The sequence below is a fragment of the Chamaea fasciata genome, unplaced genomic scaffold (assembly GCF_029207755.1).
Source record: "Chamaea fasciata isolate MVZ Bird 193981 ecotype frontalis unplaced genomic scaffold, bChaFas1.0.hap1 SCAF_1, whole genome shotgun sequence".
Taxonomy (NCBI): domain Eukaryota; kingdom Metazoa; phylum Chordata; class Aves; order Passeriformes; family Sylviidae; genus Chamaea; species Chamaea fasciata.
Genome location: NW_027094086.1, coordinates 66305831 through 66324973, shown reverse-complemented (window position 1 = coordinate 66324973; position 19143 = coordinate 66305831). Strand labels below are relative to the sequence as shown.

The 19143-nt window shown below is 37.8% G+C and overlaps 1 protein-coding gene across 1 annotated transcript in view; it reads right to left on the bottom strand.

Moving 5' to 3' along the window:
- TMEM245 (transmembrane protein 245) overlaps positions 1–19143 on the bottom strand; it is a 77152-nt gene that overhangs the window by 14978 nt on the left and 43031 nt on the right. The window contains exons 13-14 of the mRNA XM_066185327.1: positions 16792–16914; positions 12740–12885 (exon numbers count right to left, since the gene is read on the bottom strand). Of these exons, the coding sequence (XP_066041424.1) occupies positions 12740–12885; positions 16792–16914 (269 nt within the window). The remainder of the gene's footprint in view (positions 1–12739; positions 12886–16791; positions 16915–19143) is intronic.

Here is a 19143-nt window from a genome sequence, read left to right as displayed (position 1 = left end):
TTGGCACTGTATCTGGATGAACCATTTTACCTGCAAGAGCTGTCACCTGCAAATGTGTAATTTATGAGCACTTCATGCCAATTTGGCATAAGGCATACTCAGACATACATATTCCATTTTACTGAGCTTTGAAAAGCATGTAAAATTAAAAAAATCAGAGGACATGGGTCATGCTTCACATTATTCAGATTAAAAATGAAGAAACTTTTGTGAAATGCTTCTGCACAGCTGGCCTACTTTTTTTTTTTTTTTTTTTTTTTTTTTTTTGTGGTTGTTTTTTGTGGTTGTTTTTTGTGGTTTTTTTTGGTGCTTCTACTAAGTTCTGCCCCTAAGCTAGAGAATTTGCTTGTAGACTCCACACAGGAAAGGCCACCTTTTCAGTTTATGTGTTTTGTAGATTTTTTTTTTTTCTCTTTTACTGATTAAGCTTCATTTTTATTACTACTGTAGTTTATATCAAATGTATGTCCACCTGAATTCAGATTCACTTCACAGAGCCTGCAGGTAAAGTCTGTTCACTGTTACTGACACAGTGAGATTTCAAAAATTTCAACCTAATGCTGCAACAACACCAGCTGAAAAGAGCCCTTCAGCTCATATAATGGATTTTTTGACCTTGAAGTTAATTTGATTTTCTAGATCTCTCTGTTCCCAGAGCACTGGAGGAAAGAAGAGCATATGGGCTGAAATAATGAGAATTTGAGTTACCAGAAAGATTAGAGTAAGCATATAATAAATTCAGAAGAGGGATTTTTTGGTTATTATACTAAATTTATATGAACAGGCATATGAACCCTGGCTTGTGAATGGGCATAAGAGTAAAAACTAGACAAAAGCAGTATTCATATTTGGAAAAGTTTGCAAGAAGTAGCATTTCTCTAAATTCCTTACAAAACACTTTACAATCCATACAACAGCTTACAATCCAGTTAAAATGCAAGCTTGGTACACCCTCAGCCAGAAATACTGTTTAAATAATACAATTTTGTTCTTCCTCACACCACTTATGTTTGGTATTTTCTCATATTGTTTAAGTAGACATGAAAAACATCTTTGTTGCAAACCTTTCTGTATAGAGGACTAATTCAAAACGATGCTTTACGAGACCTCCGCTATTCAGTTTCTTTTGAGAATACAATCATCGTATTTTAAAAGAGAATTCAAAGTATAAGTGAAATGAATTCAAAACTTCACAGCATGGTTTCACAATTTATCTTCAGATCAGGTTAGCTCAGAAGTGTCTCAGGAAAGGAGTCCTCTCATTCCCCTGTTCCAAGATTCACTTCTGTCCCAGATGACCCTTCCTCTGTCTACCTGCCAGGACAATCCTCATTATGTGCCATGACACTTTCTACAGTGCATTCAGCTTTTTCATTTTACAATGAATTCATGACAATGGTTACATGATGGGTTCATTTTAACAAAATAGCTCAGGTCTCCACTCCCCAGCCAACTCACAAGCAGTGGCTTAAATAGTTGCATTCCCACCAGGAAAGAAGCTGGTACACTCATGGCTGGAGAGCAAGAACACATCAGTGCTGTCTTACCCCAGCTGAAATTAACACTCACCATCATCATAACTTCAAAACCAAAGAAATCTTGGTGGTGTGTGAAAAACTTTCTATCTTCACAGACCACCAAGATCAGTCGCAAAAGACAAGTTACCAGTGACAGCTATTATCTTCAAAAAGGCCAACGTATTCTTCTTCTACAACGATCCCCAAAATTTCAGGCAATCACCAGGTGAACACTGAAGAACAAAATGACTCAAAGAGCTCCTTTTGAAAAAAACTCCTTAAGTTGTTCTTTGACTCTCTTTAAGGGTTCTGTTCTTCTAGGGATAAAAACATGACCCTCTTTATATTTCAGTTTCAAATTTAACATGAAAGTAAGCTAAGTGCACTAAGATGGATTTCAGCTATGAATAAAGCAGGAAGCAGAAGTGGCAAGAAATGTTTCTTGACAGAGTAAGATCATCTCAGGAGCAATATAAATATGCAAATTACTTTCAAAGATGACTCCATGACAAGATTTCAACAGTTTTGCTGCTGGAATTAATTTCTCCTCATGAATGATACAACTGAACAAAACAGCTCCAACATATGCAGGCTAGTAATGACACTAATCAGATAAAGTGATATAGTCTTCTATCAAAGCATTGTTCCTCCAGATGGCGTAACTGATGCAAATATTGCATACACCTCCCAAGGCAGGACAAGGCTCCAATGACTTTATCAAAACATCATTAAAGAGTGGCAACCAGTCTGAAGGACACAGTAGCACACAGACTTTCTTCCCTAACAGAAACACCTACATTCTGTGAAAAAAAACAATGAACCTGTAAGAAATTCTACATCTGAGTATTTCTTTAAAATGCCTTTGTATTTGTATTAATTTTTAAATTACTGCTTTGGCCTGTAATTGTAAGCTTACAATTATTCTTCTGAGAAACACATTTGAAAGGACTAGTATTTCTGAATCACCTATTTCTAACATTTACAGATTTTATAATGATAAAGTACAATAAGTTCAATACCACACTCATCTTAAAATTAATCTTGGAACATAATATATAAAAAGGCAAATTTGTTCAGACCAAAGACCTGTCTAGCCAACATCCCATCTCCAGTAGAGTCCAAAGGCAGATGCTAAGGGAACAAAAGAAATAGACAAACCTCTTCAATAATCCCCCCTGAGCATTCTTCCAACCTCTACTTCCACCTCAGGGGATATTATAAACCTCATGGAGGCTTTCTATTAATCAATCTTCAATTAATATATCTTCTTAGTCCTCCTGTTCAATCCTGCAAGTTGCTGCAACTTCAGTGTTCTTTTGCAAGATCTTACCCATGCCCTACTGCCTGCACCAATGCATTTTTTGGAAGTGCTTGGTGGCTTTTTGATGACACTAAGATTTTATCCTAGAAGAGACCATAGGCAGTCCCAGCTCAGTCACCCTTTTTATGCTGGTTCTGATTTTACAAACTTCAATTGTTTAACATCCTTTTTTCCAAGCTGAAGAGTCCTAACCAGCTCAGTCATTCCTCAGGGAGAAATTGATGCATGCCTTCATTTCTCTAACCAGTCCTGTAGCACTCCTAGCTTTTTGAGACGCAGGAACCAGAACAGCACACAGTAACTCACGGTATAGGAAAATCATAGTTTCATACAATGGGAGTACTATTCTGTGTTTCTGTTGTCTAGGCCTATGGTAACAAATCTTAATGTTTGATATACCTGGCAGATGTTTTTTTAGGTTTTAGCAAGCAGTGAGCTAGCCTGTGTACCAAAAAATATAGTACCCAAGTGATAAGAGTCAGCACAGCAATAATTAGTTTATGTGTGAAGTTAGGACTGGTTCTCCCCCACACGCATCACTTTCACCTACACTACATTTCATCAGTCATTTTATTTCCCAGACACGGCTGTCTTCTAACTGAGTTTGTCTGCAATCCTGATGCATCTACAACTTCTCTGGGAAACCTGTTCCAGTGTCTCACCACTCTCACAATAAAGAATTTCTTCCTTATATGTAATTTAAACCTACCCTCTTCCTGTATAAAGACAATACCCCTTATCCTTGAAAGTCTCAGGAAAGCAATACGGTAAAAAGCCTTTATTAAATTTTGGTAGAATACAGCAGACAGGTGAACTTATGAAGGGTCTTGCTTGCACACACTTCACAAAACATGAGGAATGAGTCAGAACTTCCTTCTGTGAAAACTCCGCTGATTCTTTCCATCTAAATCACATTAACCAGGTGCTGGTATGTCCTTAAGTTCCTACTGAGCCTTACAGTACCAATATCCATCCAGCTTACAAGTTTGTACTTCCTGGGTTTCCCGGAACAATTTTTTTTTCCCTTGAGATTTCTATAGCAAGTTATCAGCCACTCCCAATAATTTGCTACTCCTCATTTAATCAGTTTTTTTTTTTCTACAAGCTTTTCTACAGTCACTGTAATTTCTGAGAGATTCTGCTTTAGCTCATCTGTAAGAAGTGTTTCACAATATGACTCCCTCCACTTACCTTCACAGCAACAAGCAACACAGCATCAATTTACCTGCCTCCTGCAACAGCCTTGTGGTTGCTGAGTACTCCTTGTCATCCCTCAGCCCTCTGACTGCTTGTTGCTCCTGCCACATGTGAAAAATTATACTTTGATTTAATAGCATTTTGTGGAGCTTTGAGTAAATGAATCCAATTCAGCACCACCCTCATGCTTTAGGCCTATTTCTATCTGCTCAAGCTTATGATCCTTTCTTTTTTTAGCAAAAACTTCAGCTTTTAAGGACAGTTTCTCATATCCATGGCCTTTAATATTTTGCTGTTCAGATATGCACTCTTCCCTTCAGACTTATTCAATTGTTAGCATGCACTAGCATTAATATTTATTGTTCTCCACACCACTCGCATGGATGTAAATTCTTTAAGATTCCTATTTTGGCTTGTAAAGTTCATGAATGAGAGCAACAGCTGGCTTGAGCCAATACTGCTTGAGATCCACTGCAGTCTGACAGTAAGAAACTCGCAGAGTGTTCAGATTATTCCTATTAGAAAATTATGAAACACAAACATACAGAAGGGAGTATTTTCATTGCTTATGTTGGTGGAGACAATAAACAACAGATTGACCTTATAACTCAAAAGAGTGAAAAGCTAAAGCTGTGATAAACCTTTGAAATATCAGGAAATCCTGAAGTTTTATATAAGACTTCATGCTGTCTTCTTACATTACAATAGATCTGTATTGTAGATAGCAGAAATCTAATCAAGGTTATAACACATACTGCAACATTAAATCACACATAAAGAATTATTAGATAAACAAACACAGAACACTGAAACATTATACTAAAAATAATTCTAATACTATATTTTTATTCTTAGAAATACCTGATGGACTCTCTTTTCCCTATATATTTAAAAAGTCTTTCAGCAACCTTTTTTTTTCCATCCCTTCCAGTTAGCCTGCCTTAGAAGCAAAGAGAAAAACTAACTGGCTGATCTAAATTCCAGATGTAATTTAAGCATCACTCTCTAATCTGGCACAGTTTATGTCATTACCAATTAACCTTTCATTCAAATAGGTTTTGACATACAAATAACTTTTTAAAAGTTGGTGCTGTAGTAAAGAGAAGGAGTGGGTGTATATACATATACAAAAGCCTAACTGCAACACATAATTAAGGGACTAGTACCTAAGATGTGGTGTATTTACATTATTCTTAAAGATTGCAGGGAAATCTGCTCATGTGTTTAAATGTGCTCCCTCTCGCACACGCACTAACCCACATCCTCCATGTTTACACATATTTTTAGTCTTAAAAAACAATGGAGAGCCAGAGAATTACACACTAGGAATATGCACTTAGATGAACTGCTGTTAGAACATACAGAACATGCCATCTGGAATATGAAAGAAGCCAATGGCAGAATACCAGTACTGTCCCTCATAAAGCAAGGAGTCCTCAGTAGCCTCTCAATGTGTCTGATATCAGCCTGCAGGGCAGAGAGAACAGGACTGCCTGTTTCAGCATCAGGTTATGCACTTAGGTAAGCTTGTGAATTAGGGGTAGTAAACTGTAAAATTCAGATTAAATTTACAGACTGTGACATGCTTCACCAAAATTATATGTGTATAATAATGAACTATTTTTCATAGTTTCAGGTAAATTTTGGAGTAAAGATTAAGTATGAGCAAATAAATTATTTCCTGAAATTTTCTTTTAAGATCTGTTTTTCTTTGAAATATTTTTTGAATAACTGATTGAAATCATGTACATAAAGCAACACACAGACAGCTTTTGGTGTTTAAGAACAAGTATTTTCTATATAAAAGGAACTAAGGGTAAAGACAATCCCTAGAGCGGTTCTTTTTGCAAATATGAGAATATATAAGAAGAAAAAAGTGGTGTGAGCAAGTCATGCGTTTATTGCTACTAAAATAGGCAGCTTAAAAATACTACTATATATCAGGTTATGGTTACGGCCAGTTTAGTTCAGCATATGTACTGAAACAATGTGGCATCTCTTATACATTTACAGACTACATTATATTCTTTTTCCAATAACTCAACTGAAGCTTTCCTTTCTTCAGTGTAATTAGAAATGAAAGTGTCTGTTGTTCCCAGTTTCAGACTAGGCAATTATTTGATTAGACAATCTTACAATCATTTAGGTTAGAAAAGACCTCCAAGAACATCCAGTCCAACCTTTGATCCATCACCACTTTGTAAACTAACCATAGCACTAAATGGCACGTCTGGTTGTTTCTTAAATACTCCTAGGAATGGTGATTTCACCACCCCCCTGGACAGTCCGCTCCAATGCTTGACGACCCCTTCGGTGCAGAAATTCTTCCTAATGTCCAGCTTGAATCTTCCCTGGTGCTGCTTGAGGCCATTTCCTCTTATGCCCTGGAGAAGAGGCTGACCCCCACCTGGCTGCAGACTCCTTTTGGGAGTTGTAGAGAATGATGAGGACTCCTCTGAGCCTCCTTTTCTCCAGGCTAAACAACCCAGCTCCCTCACCTGCTCCACAATGGACCTGTGCTGCAGACCCTTCACCAGCTCCACTGCCCTTCTCTGGACACACTCCAGCACCTCAATGTCCTTATATTGAGAAGCCCAGAATTGGACACAGCATTCAAGGTGCGGCCTCAACAGTGCCAAATACAGGGGTACAATCACTGCCCTGGACCCACTGGCCACACTGTTGCTGATACAAGCCAGGATGCCATTGGCTTCATGATTAACACAGAATCATTAAGACAATTGTTCAATTTTACTCCCATCTGGTCACAAATACCCTAAGTAAAGCTTGAAAAATTTCAGTAAGGTCCTATTAAATGCATTCCTGTGACAAAAGATTTCAGCAAGAATTAACTCCTGCTACAGAAGAACATTCACTGCATGCAAAAATTTTGTCAAAACATAACCAGTTAACAGTTATTTTGAAAAATTAATCTGAAAGAAATTATTAGTGTTGCAGTAAAATGACAAGATCACATATTTTACTTTTTCTAAGCATTAGCTTAACATGCTGGAAGATTATTGTTTTCTGTGGGAATTGTATCATTGTCTCATTTTCTCCACAATCACTGCCAGGATGCCACAGCAGACCAATTAGATGCTTGAACAGCTGAGATTTTTGTTTGTTTATTTGTTTGTTTGCATGCTAGCTCTTTACAGATCTCTTTAGATGTTAATAAATAAAAGTTGAAATTTCATTAAGAACCAATTTCATCCATCAAGACACAAATTTTTTTTCACATCAGATCTTTTTTTTTTACTTTCCAACCAATTTCAGCTAAGTATAACAATTTTCTCTTTAGAAATACGCAATATTTTAAGTAACTTTTCTATAACCAATGAAACATCTGATCAAATTTGAGGTGTGCATGGCAAATGAAGAAAATGAAGCAAATAATGATAACCCTTCTCAAATTGAAAACAAACAGTCCTCATCTTCCTGGCATTACAGAACAAACTTCCACTAACACATGTTTCAAGGCATCACTCAAAACACTGATCTGGGTTTAAGACCATTTCACAATGTTAATTAGGCCCCACCAAAACTGAAAGCTGCAGTAACTTTAAGCCACAGCCATACCCGTGTGCATGCACTCATGTGAAAGTATCGCACACACTAAATTGCACTGAGGCCGTGAGAACATGCAACTTAGTAATGTGCAATATCTCCACCAGAGCAAGCAGAATGGGAGCTTCAGGGAAGAAGGGTATGGTGCATTCAGGAAGAGAACGACATGCTGCTCAGGGAAAGGAAAATGGTTCAGGCAAAGGTGTGCATGCTACTACTTGGAAACCTGCGATTTAGAGAAATACTGCTTCCTCCATTCAGGACGAAAACAAAACAAAAAGAAAAATCCAGACAAGAGCACCCTCTCCCTATTTCAAGGGTAAAGAATACAATTTTCCTACTTAAGCAATAAAGTAGGTGACTCATGAACCAACTTTATTTTACAGAACCCTTCTGAACAAAGCAAATCTCACACTGTTATAAACAGATAATGACTCCCCTCAACCTTCAAAATACTACATTATTGATTCTTAGTTACAATGAAAAAATTCACTAACCACTATTGAGAATTTTCTTCATTAAAATTATCTAAATGCAGTAAACTGATCCAAGTGGTCCTAATGTTTCTAAAGCACGTCATCCTCCTAAACCTGACAGAGTGGTGCCAAAAGAATTCCTGCAGCTCAAACTGCTCTGGCATAATCCTTCTGCTACAGTTATCAGGCCCCTCCCTGTTTCCCTTTCTTCATTCCTATGGTTGACTTTAGGCGGTTTCAGTGAAAGTAAATCATGTATTTACTATATTCACAGGCAACTAACCACCACTGTCAGCAAGGGAGACTCTCACACATGATGAAATATTACCTTTATAATTCATCACATTTTTATCCTCATACCCACTTACGCAATATGGAAAACAGGGGGGGAAAAAAAAAAAGGAAAAATAAAGGAAAAACAAAAGACAGAACTGTGGAGGGATGAAACGCAAAGGACAAATGAAGAATATATCAAGAAGAAAAAAGAGTCATGAAATGTGGCCACATCAAGAAAGTTAGAACCAGACTGAGAAAGACCTGAGATTGCAAAATAAAGAAAAAGAAAAACAAATACACCAACTGGCCTTGAAGGACCAAAACTACTACAGAACAGAAGCTCTTTTACTGCTGAGGCACTAGCAGTATTTGGGATTATTATAACTTTCCTAAATTTTTATTTCCCACCTCATTTACAGGCAATGGCACATGAAATTCCAGCATGGAATTTTGAATTAGTTGATTGATTTCAAAGAGATCCAGTACTTCACACATCAGTCAGAAATCCCTGCAGTCACATATGCCATTGGTAGTAATATTTCTCCCAGGTTTTTTACTGTGTTTTAGGGAATCATCACATAACTACTGACCTTTCCTCTTCCCCGGAGATTGCTACCTTCCACAAGATGCAAACAATGAGAAGCAAAGGCAATACATGACAACAAAGCACATCCAAGTGTTTAGTCTAAAATCATAGAAGCATTTTCATGATGAAAGTTATTCAAAATTGGGAAAACTGGTTTATGACCAATTTGCAAATCTGTGTTTGTTCCATAGTCCAAATACTGCCAGTTCCCATCTGCTTGGAAGCAAGGCAGCACTGCCTGTGAGAACTGGGAACTCAGACAAAGGCAGGTATCTGGGGTAAAGGCAAATGCCCAGCTGACAGTCACATTCACAACATGGGAAAAGACCAAACTAGCAGCAGATCATCCCGTAGATTGCCATTTGCCTTCCAGTCTCAAGAGAGACCTAGAAAACAGTTATTTTGCTGTGAGAGACCTAGAAAAGAGTTATTTTATCCACTGTCAAGGGTTGCACAGCCCCTTTACACTACCACCAGCAGCATCCCCAGAGCTGGAATTGTCCTGCTGAGCCCATAGCAGCACTCCTACAGCCATCCCCTTCTCCTGCCCATGCTCACCCAGCTGGTTACTGTGAGAGGCTGTCATGAGCCTTGCTGAAGTCACGGCAAGTGGCAGTCACTGCTGTCCCTCAGGTCTCACTAGGACAGTCGCCTCTTCAAAGCAAGGCTCATGCTTTCCCCAGAACAACTTCTTGGTGGAGCTGTGCTGGCTCCTGCCTCCAAGTGATCTCCTGTCTTTCACAGCTCTGCCTTTGTACCATTAGGTCTGCCAAACAAACTCTTGGCTCAGGCAAAGCATGATGCTCTTGTCAAAGCCCTGCTCAATTCTACCACCTGATACATGCTGCTGGCATTTTGCTTCTCTGGCATCCTGAATGAATAAATTTCCTATCAAAGGCCAGGAGGGCAATTCATTCCATGGTCTGCAGCAGGCAGTTCTTGGATTACACTCAGCTTCTTCAAAACTCCTATAGTGTCACCACAGTTGCATCTATTTTTTCCCACTACTCAAGTTCAAATTCATAATCTCTGGTATTTTGACAGAAACAGTGAGATTCAAGACTTGGCTCAAAGCAGCCTGGAAAGCTGCTCTTACCCCTATACAGCTCATAAATCTATTTGTTTGAACAGAGAACTGTCACTGTATTTGCAAACTCATCATCAAAGCAGTTAGAAAAGTATTTATAAATAAAATAGAAAAACACAGCACAGTTACGATGAGAGAAACTGAAATGGGGAAAGTTCTTTAAGAGCTTGCTGGGTAACATCTTTAAATTAAGGGATTTCCTGAGCTACAGAAATGAGTTGCCAATTGCCCTTCTCTTCTTTCCCCCTTGCTCTTTTCCTCTGAAACACTAAGTGGCAAAGCACACAAGGGAACAGACTTCCTTGATTATATTCAAGTTTCCTAGAGCTTTTCACAAACACATTTTAAGTAAAGGAGCACAGAAGTGACTGACAACATGGAGGATGATTATTTTTATGTCATTTGGTTTGTGAGCAACAGAGAGATTAGGTCTATCTGTTGCCAGGAGGATCCCTGCCCTCTAGACAGAACTAGTTAGATGCTGCCTTAACTTTGTGCATGTGATATGTCCTGCTGAAGAGTGGTGGGAGCTGGAACACAGCTGGTGACTTTTGAGATTTATTAATCTAATCTTTTTGGTCAACTTGAAAGCATGGATATTTTGAAGGTGAATTCATATTGTGTTATACTGTCATAGTCTAATAATGAAAGAAACTACAGATGTTCCATTATTTGACAATTCATAACACAAATGGAGCCTCTTCCATCCTACCACCAAGAAGCAACATCCATTTTGCATGCCATTTACAGATGAGGTGAAGAAGCCATTTTTAGGTTCCTACCCTTGCAGCAACAACTCATCTCCAAAAAGAAAGAACAGTTGCTTCTTTGGGACAAAAGAAGGGGCTTGAAGTAGCAATTCTTTTTCATATGGCAACAGATTGGGCATGCATAAACTCATGAGAAGTTGTTACTACACTCACCATATTTACATGCTGAAGACCAGAAAATTTTGAGTGGAATGCAAGCTAACTGAGAATCATAAGGATAAATCCTTAGGTACAACTGAGAGGAACTTCTAAAAATCTCAGAAGAATCATTCCAAAGAATTCAAATAAGGCACCAAGTACACTACTCCAATCAAATATGAGTGACTGATTCAGGCTACCTTAGTGACTACACAGACTGAGATCCCTTGTGTATGACAAGCTGCTTCCCATTTCACATTCTCCAGATTCATCAGACACTGGCTTTTTCCCATCATATTTGCAGTTATTGATGCATGCTAGCTCTTTCCTACTCTTTTTCCTGTGACTTCTATAAAATGATTTTTTTTCTTTCCTCCACTCCAATTCTGAGAAATACCTTGGGTCACCCGTGTCACATACCTGTAAACTTATAACTGCATATAATACAATCCTCCTCACATAGTATCCATGCCCAGATAAACCATGTCCTACTTTTACACACTGCTCCCCTCTACCATGGGCTAAAGAGAACAATTTATGGGACAAGTATCAGTCTCCAAATCCACTCACACTATTCAGAAAAGATAGAACTGAGATACTAACCATGTGATCAATGAAAACTCAATAGCAGTCACTCAAGAGAAAGGCTATTAACTTTTTGGCAGAATTCCAAATCTGTTGCTTTCTACCCGAATTGCCCCTTCATTTTAAATTACTACAGCAGTTAGCATTCTTGTTCGAGATCCTACACAACATAATATAACCTTGCCATTGCTAAAATGGCAAACCTTTAGCAATCAGCTTTAATACCTCGCCAGTTTAAAGCTACTCATGTACTGTATGTATGCACAAGATGACACAGAAAGCAGTGGTGTAAGAGGCAATGGCTATAGAGAATTCAGCATGAAGTCTGTCCACTTTACCCAGACCATCAACTTTTTTTTGAAAGTACACTATGACTTACACACCTTATTTAAAATCCAGTTTTCCACATTGCCAGCATGTTAGTGTTTCAAGCTGCTAACAGGTAAAAGCTGAGCATTTCATTCATCTGTGATAAATGAACTTTACTACACCACCCCAAGAATAGCTTTACTGTGAAATCTTTGTGAACCATATTCAAAAACATTAAAAATTCTCCTTTAATTACCGAACTAGTTGAGAGACAACACACAGAAATGGTGACTAAGCATGAAACACTGTGGATGCACTCTGTATGTGCAGCACAGTAGTGTTCCAAGTGTGATAAGGAAAAGTGCTCCCTTGGTGCTCCCTTTGATATAATTTGGTTTACAGAGATCATGAATTAGATTTCTTTCAGGTGAAACTGAACTGGAAAATATAGTCCAGAATCATATCTAATACATTCCAGGTACAAATGGGTATTTATTCTCCAATATTAGACAAAATACCTCAAACTAAATAATTCTGAAATGTGTACAGCACTGATGTCAGGTCCTCCATTTCTACTGTTTTTCTGCATCTGCTCCTACTAAGCTGCACCAGCTGTTACTGCCAACACAACTGCAAACACTGCTTCCTGATGACGTAGGGATGTCATGGGGGCAGCAGTTTTACAAAGCACTAGTATTCATGACAGCACAGACCTCTGAAAAAATTTTAGCAAAGTCCAATCAAATTGCTCTATTAACAATCAAAGCAGAAAAAAATTATCAGTGCTAAGTTCTTAAAATCTTTTTTGCAACTCATCTTTGAAACACAAGCTGTTGCAATTGTTAATTATTTGCAGTTGAACATCAAATTTAAAGAATTTCCAACAAAGGGCAAGAAATCAGCAATATACCTTATTGCTTCCTCCACAGATTGGCCAACTATATTTGAGGAGGGACCTGGCTGAGACAAAGGTGTCAGGCTTATCACCCATTTTACTGGTTTGTAATACTCATCACTGGAACTCAACAGGTAGAACAGCGTGGTCAGAAAAATCACCTGCAAAACAAATTGAGGTTTTAAATTACAAGGTAATAAATACTTCACAGAATTAGAGTATGCAGCTATGTTTCAGATACTGAATTTTACTGGAAAGGAACAAGATACTCTTCTGCAAGCCTGGATTTAGAAAAACAGAGCTGAAAGAATTATTTTTTCCCCTGCTACAAAAAAGGACTTCACATTTACAGCTAGATATTATAAAACTTCTGCCTCTGTTCAGCCTCTTTCCAAACTCACATCTAGACCAAACAACTAGAATGCTGATCAACATTCTAGCTGTGGAGCTCTTTGGTTCTTTTTCAGCACGTTTAACAGATAAAAAATTGCTGAATAGTTACAGCTATTCTCAAAATAAGCAAACAAAACTGCCAAATAAATTTGGGCTGTCTCAAGAGTCATTATGCAGCTGGGTATCAGATATGAATTACATAAAAATTCACAACCATAAATTTTATGTTAAGCTGGCAATCCTAAGTGAATATTCCTCCTGTGAGCTTGATGATGAGTCTCAACAACAGCGATAGCAGTTCTACTGTTTCAGTTAAAAGACCAAAAAATTACAATCAGATTAGATTAGCTTTCTCTATGTTGCAGTCAACTATGTTCCTCTTATTTTCTTGTTAGTGGGCTCAGCAACTTCTCGGGTAAGAATAAATCACAGAAATGTGTCCATCTTGAAACAGAATACCTCAAACAAGAAAAATCCATTCTGTATGCTCAAAGCATAAACTTTGGCTTATATTTTCTTCATGTACAAGACTCACATATTCTTTCTTTCCTCCCATGATTAGAAAGAATTCTTTCACTTTCTTTGTTTCCAACCTACTTGTATTCTAGAATTAACCACATCTTAATATTTTATGAGCCAAACAACCTGATCTCCGTAAGTCTCTTACTTTCAAGCATTTAATCCAGACTGCAGACACCTCATGCTCTTTTCCTTCATTCCCTCTGAAGATGCTCAGAAAACAAAATGCAGACAGCATTGCCATATTTCATTACCAATCTCAAAATGACATCTATCTCTGTTCCTAATTTCTTTATACTCAGTAAAATGCTATTACCATTTTCCCCCTACTCTGCCCTCCCAGACCTTAACTTGAAAGTCACATTCAACTATTGACCTGTAACGACCCCCATCCAAATCTTCATATATTGGTTTAGGCTATATTCCATCTCCCCAGGTGTTTAGCATCTACTTTGGGAGATAAACCAATTCATCTAATAAAAAAGTCATTATATTAGCAGATTTTAATAGCATGCTGTTAACATTCATTTTGTGCTTAAAAAAATAGTAAGAATAATTAAGTCTTGCTTTAATGGGAAATAGTCTAGTGCCAGAAGCAGTATCAGCTATGTTTTGTTCAAGTAAAAGAACCTTAAAACTTAAATCACACTTTAACATCCTTTGTAATTCTACAATTATGGTTATTTTTCTTCCTTGATGAGCTCTGACAGTTCTAAGCTACTATAATATTTCCTGATTTCACTAAAAAATTCTATACTGAAGCAGGCACCCAGATGATGATGTGTCTTCCTTCCACTAAGCTCAGCCTACAGATCCCTTCTGCACGTGCAGTTTCCAACAGAGAGAGCAGCATATTGCACTAAGCACAGTAAGTATAATATCTGCTTATCCTGACTGTTCTTTCTCAGTGTTTACAGAATAAACTTGCTTTCTTAAGACGACATAAGACAGACATACCCACCTGAAGGGTAAAAGCGAAAACAGTGGCTGGGAATGAACAGCAGTAGAATAAAATGGTGTTAAGCTGAACTACAAGCCAGGAAAACATACAAACCCCACTCAATTTCTCCTAAAAGAAGATGGATGTAACCATAGCATCATATAAAATTAATCAAATTTTGCAATATCTGCCATTTAGGAAATGAATGTATTTCCTTTAGCAAAATAGGTACAGAAACACAAAAAGAAGCTGTGGCCACAAAATTCAGTAATGTATTATCAAATGGCTTGCTGACTCCTCCCACAAGTAGAATAACCTAAATACTATCTACATACAGCAGCGAAAGATATGTACTATCTTAGAGCAACTGGAGGCTAAAAGCTTTGAGCCACCTTTTACAGGGTATCTGAGATACCTAAATTGATTCCTAAGCAATAATTCAAGATCCTGCCAATGACTATGAGGAAGAATTTACCAAAGACAAAAGAGTAAGACATTTCCATAATTAAACAATTGGTGGATTACTATTTCATACTGCAGAATTTTTCCTGTAGCTGAAAACATTAAATACTCTAAGTTGAAGAGGGATAGACTGAATTCAAGGAGAAAACTCTGGGTAAACACTCTCTACCAAAATGGTAATTCAGCATTACCAAAGGTATCAAGAAACACACAGCCTAATTGCTTGTGCATCAGGTCCACTGATTCAGTAAGTATTTTGGTATCTGCTTTTCATAGCCTACTTTCTGCTGAAAAGCTTCAGGGTTTTAGTTTGTTGGGAGTTTTTTTTGCTTGTTTTGGGTTTACTGGTTGTTTGTTCAGTTGTGTGTTTAACAGCATCCAAAATCTGTGCATTCCCTGGAGGACTGTAGATGCCCACCAGTCAAATGAAGCTTTTTCTCTTTCAATCTTTGAAACAGAATATGAGCAGAGTGAGTGAGCGAGCACATGTGAGTATATACATGTGCATAATTATACACCCATACAAAGGCATATAAATACATCCATGTGCACATGTGTGCAGACAGGAACTTGCATTCAGAAGTGAAATACAAGTGACACTTCTGTAACTAATGACCAATTTTCCAAAGTCTGTTGCAGATCTGAACATTCTTACTGGATCATGGATGGATGTGCTACGCAGATTGGCATTCCTACTTAATATTTTGACGGAAGACTTATTTTTCAAAATGGAAGCTTTGAACAAAATGTCCCTTATTTCCATGCTTTAAAGAACAAATTTTTAAACCTACAATAAAAATCAGTATTTTCATTTCTATTCAAGATGACTAAAACTGAACTGAAATGTAATCAACAGAAAAGCTAACCACTTTGAGCATTATCTTGTTGGAAAATTTAAGTTAGCTTGTACCACCCCAAACTAGTAAAAACTTTTTTGTTGCAACTAGGAAACCTGCAAAATGAAAAAATAAAAGTACAGTTTAAGCACCTCATCTTTAAAAGAATTGCAACACAGCAAGATCCCAACTACAGCTGACTGCACAGTACCCTAGCAAGAGGCAGGACCCTGATGGCAGACAAAAAGTCAGGATCATGCATCATAGCAACAGCATGCAATGAACTTGTTATAAGCCATTAGGCATCTAAAGATAAATTTTATACCTCAGCCCAAGTGCCTTGAAATCATCAGCAGTTAGTTCCCAAGCGTGCAATTTCTGTATGCTAACTTTTTGGACACAGTTTTAAATGTGCCATCTTGGGTGAAGTTGTGGACTAAGGAAGAAATAAAATACTCTCAATGCAATTTTTTTAAAATGAAAGACAGCTAGAGAATACAATTGGTTCCCAATCAAAACTGGGAGAATTTCGGCAAGAATTGGTGATCTCCTACTCAAAATTGGCAAAATTTTTTTCCATCTCCTGAAAGCAATGGCTTGTATAGGGACATGCTTATGCAGACATGCCATAAGATTTCAGTAGTTATGGAGGATATTACAAGCTACAGCTTAGTACCTTCAAGGCCTGAAACAAGAAGTTTCCACTACCAGAATGACAGGAAGACCTACAACCTCCTAATCTTGCCCTCCATCAAGAATGCCCCCAAACAGATAGCAAATTTGCAAATCTTAAAGAACTCTGGTATAAGTTTCGAAGATGCTTTCAGTGCTTTAGGTTTGAGTTTCCATTGTTACAATACGTGCAATTAGGTTACTGCAGTAAAATGGACCATGTAAATCAATGACATACTACTTACCACTGAAAGCACAAAATTGAGAAGAGCTGTTCCACTGTGGAAGAGGATTGTTACTAATGCTGTAACCGTAGTAAACAAGAGGCTCACATTGCGACTCATCACTATCCACAGAGACTCCAGGATCTGAAAAAGGAAGAAAGAGTTACACATTGGATGCTATTAGCAAAGACAGAGAATTACTTGCTAAGTGATTCATCTCCATCAACCTACACAAAGATGGCTTAAAAAAACCCCTCATCTTCCCTCCTACACTACAGCAGACTCTATCAAGTGAAAATGTCTACTTTACCAAAGGTAAAAGTTTCTATGTAGCTAATTTTAAGGTTTTGTAATTTTTCTCTCAGTATTCAAAATTATTTCATTAAGCAAAATTGCAAAAAAACTAGATGTGGTGACACCTGTTTATTGTGATCAACATTGCTGTCAAGCAGATCCTGTCCTGGGAGAAAATATTCACCTTTTCAAAAGCAGAAATGTTAGGACACATGGAACAAGGAGTAACATCACAAGGTAGAAGAAAATCTGACATTCCCAATCAAACAATAAAATTACTATTTCAATAAATTTGTTTTAAAAGCTTTCATGGTAATGAAATGCATGTTTTTAACAATGTTTGCAGAGAAATGCAAAAGTTGTGATTTTGAGTAAGGCTGCATCTGTTAGTCAACCAATTATTAAAAATAAACAATATTAGCTTGTACTGGCTTGAGGAACTGATTGCTTATGGCTGTATAGAGCAAAGACTGGTTTTGATGCATCAAAAGAAGGCACATGGAGGCATCCTAAAGGCAATGCACACTAGTTTCAAACAAATATTTCATCCAGAAGCAACAGCATAAAAATGTTTAAGCCAAAGTGATTCTAACATGTAAAAGAAGCAAGATCACAAACAATTCTTTCAGATTAACTAATGTAACTGGAAAAACTGTAAAAGTTCTGACAAGAAAGCCCTTCAGCTTCAACGCCGTAAGTAAAGACTTCAAAACTAGCAACTGTTAGTCTTGATTTAACAAATAGCAATTAGACCAAATTAAAAGAAAACCAACCAACCAAAAACTCCCCAAAACAAAACAAAAAAATCCCTCCTCACAAGTCAGCATTTGTAGAGCAGACAAAGAACTGTAAGCCATGTGATCACCTCTCCTTTAGAAGTGAGTGAATCACACTAAACATAATTTATTAAGCATGAACTTGAGAGGGAGTAAGTGCCGGGGGAAATGGCAGGGAATTACAACACAGAGACCTACTTAGTTCATGCTTCCTACTATTTAATGGGACTTATGAATGTTAAAGCTCATCTTTTGTACAGATTTTATTAGTGTCTCTTGAGAATTCAAGTGAGGTTAGAAGTGAAGAGGACACTGCTGAAAAATGTTCTCCCACTGGTACCTGTCCCTTTGCTCCTTCTATGGACTACAAATTCGTTCTGGGGGTGCAGCAGTGCTACAAATCCATGCAGCCCCCAGGTAATATTACCATGTGCACATTATGTTATGAGGACTGTAGACACAGAGGACAGTGAATTCTGAGGGAATGGTTTGTAGCTAAAGCAGAGGCCTTCCAGTTGGTATTCAGGAAGGGTAGTGCTGCCATTGCTAATACCAGGCCTTAGAAGTTGTATGCAAGGTTCCCCTCCCAGATATTTAAGCTTGTTACTAGAACTTGGTGTGTGAACAGGAGCTTCTGAGTCACAGGTCTTCTGTTATAATGTGGAGTTTAATCACAGAACAGCAGCAAAGGCCTTGAAAATAGGGACACAGGTTGAAAACAAAGGCCCCTGAAGCATGAGCAGTGCTTTCAGTAAGAAGGCATTGAAGATGCACAACTTTTATGAGCTAGAAAGATTGCTTTTCCTTCAAGAAAATGAGGTAGGAACTAAGAAAGAGGGGAAAAAACACAACAGGCTAACAACAGGACAAGGCACCTGCCATGACCTGGAAAAATCATACTTTTCCCAAGCATCACAGCATATAGTCCAGGGCAGAGGTCAAGGGGTGGGAGTTGCCTAGAACAAAAACACCTTATGAAAGGACAAGCTCCTTAATTTGAGGGAAGATGATGTCTGAGTTCCAGCTCTGCATACCTAAGAGCTCTTGAGCCAGCTCATTCAGACTCCTGAGTCAGACCATTAAGGACAGCCTCAAGTGGTGCCAACTACACAGCACCATCATGATGGTTTATTAGCCTCACAGCTCATGTAGGACATGATTGTTAAGGATTGACCACTTTCAGTACATAATGATAACCATTAGGAGACTGCAAAGCAAACCACTGGCATGACGCATGTTAATGAAAATTGGTCTAGTAAAGTTTTGCTCTAAAGAGTAAAACTAGCCTGATTTAACAGCCTTC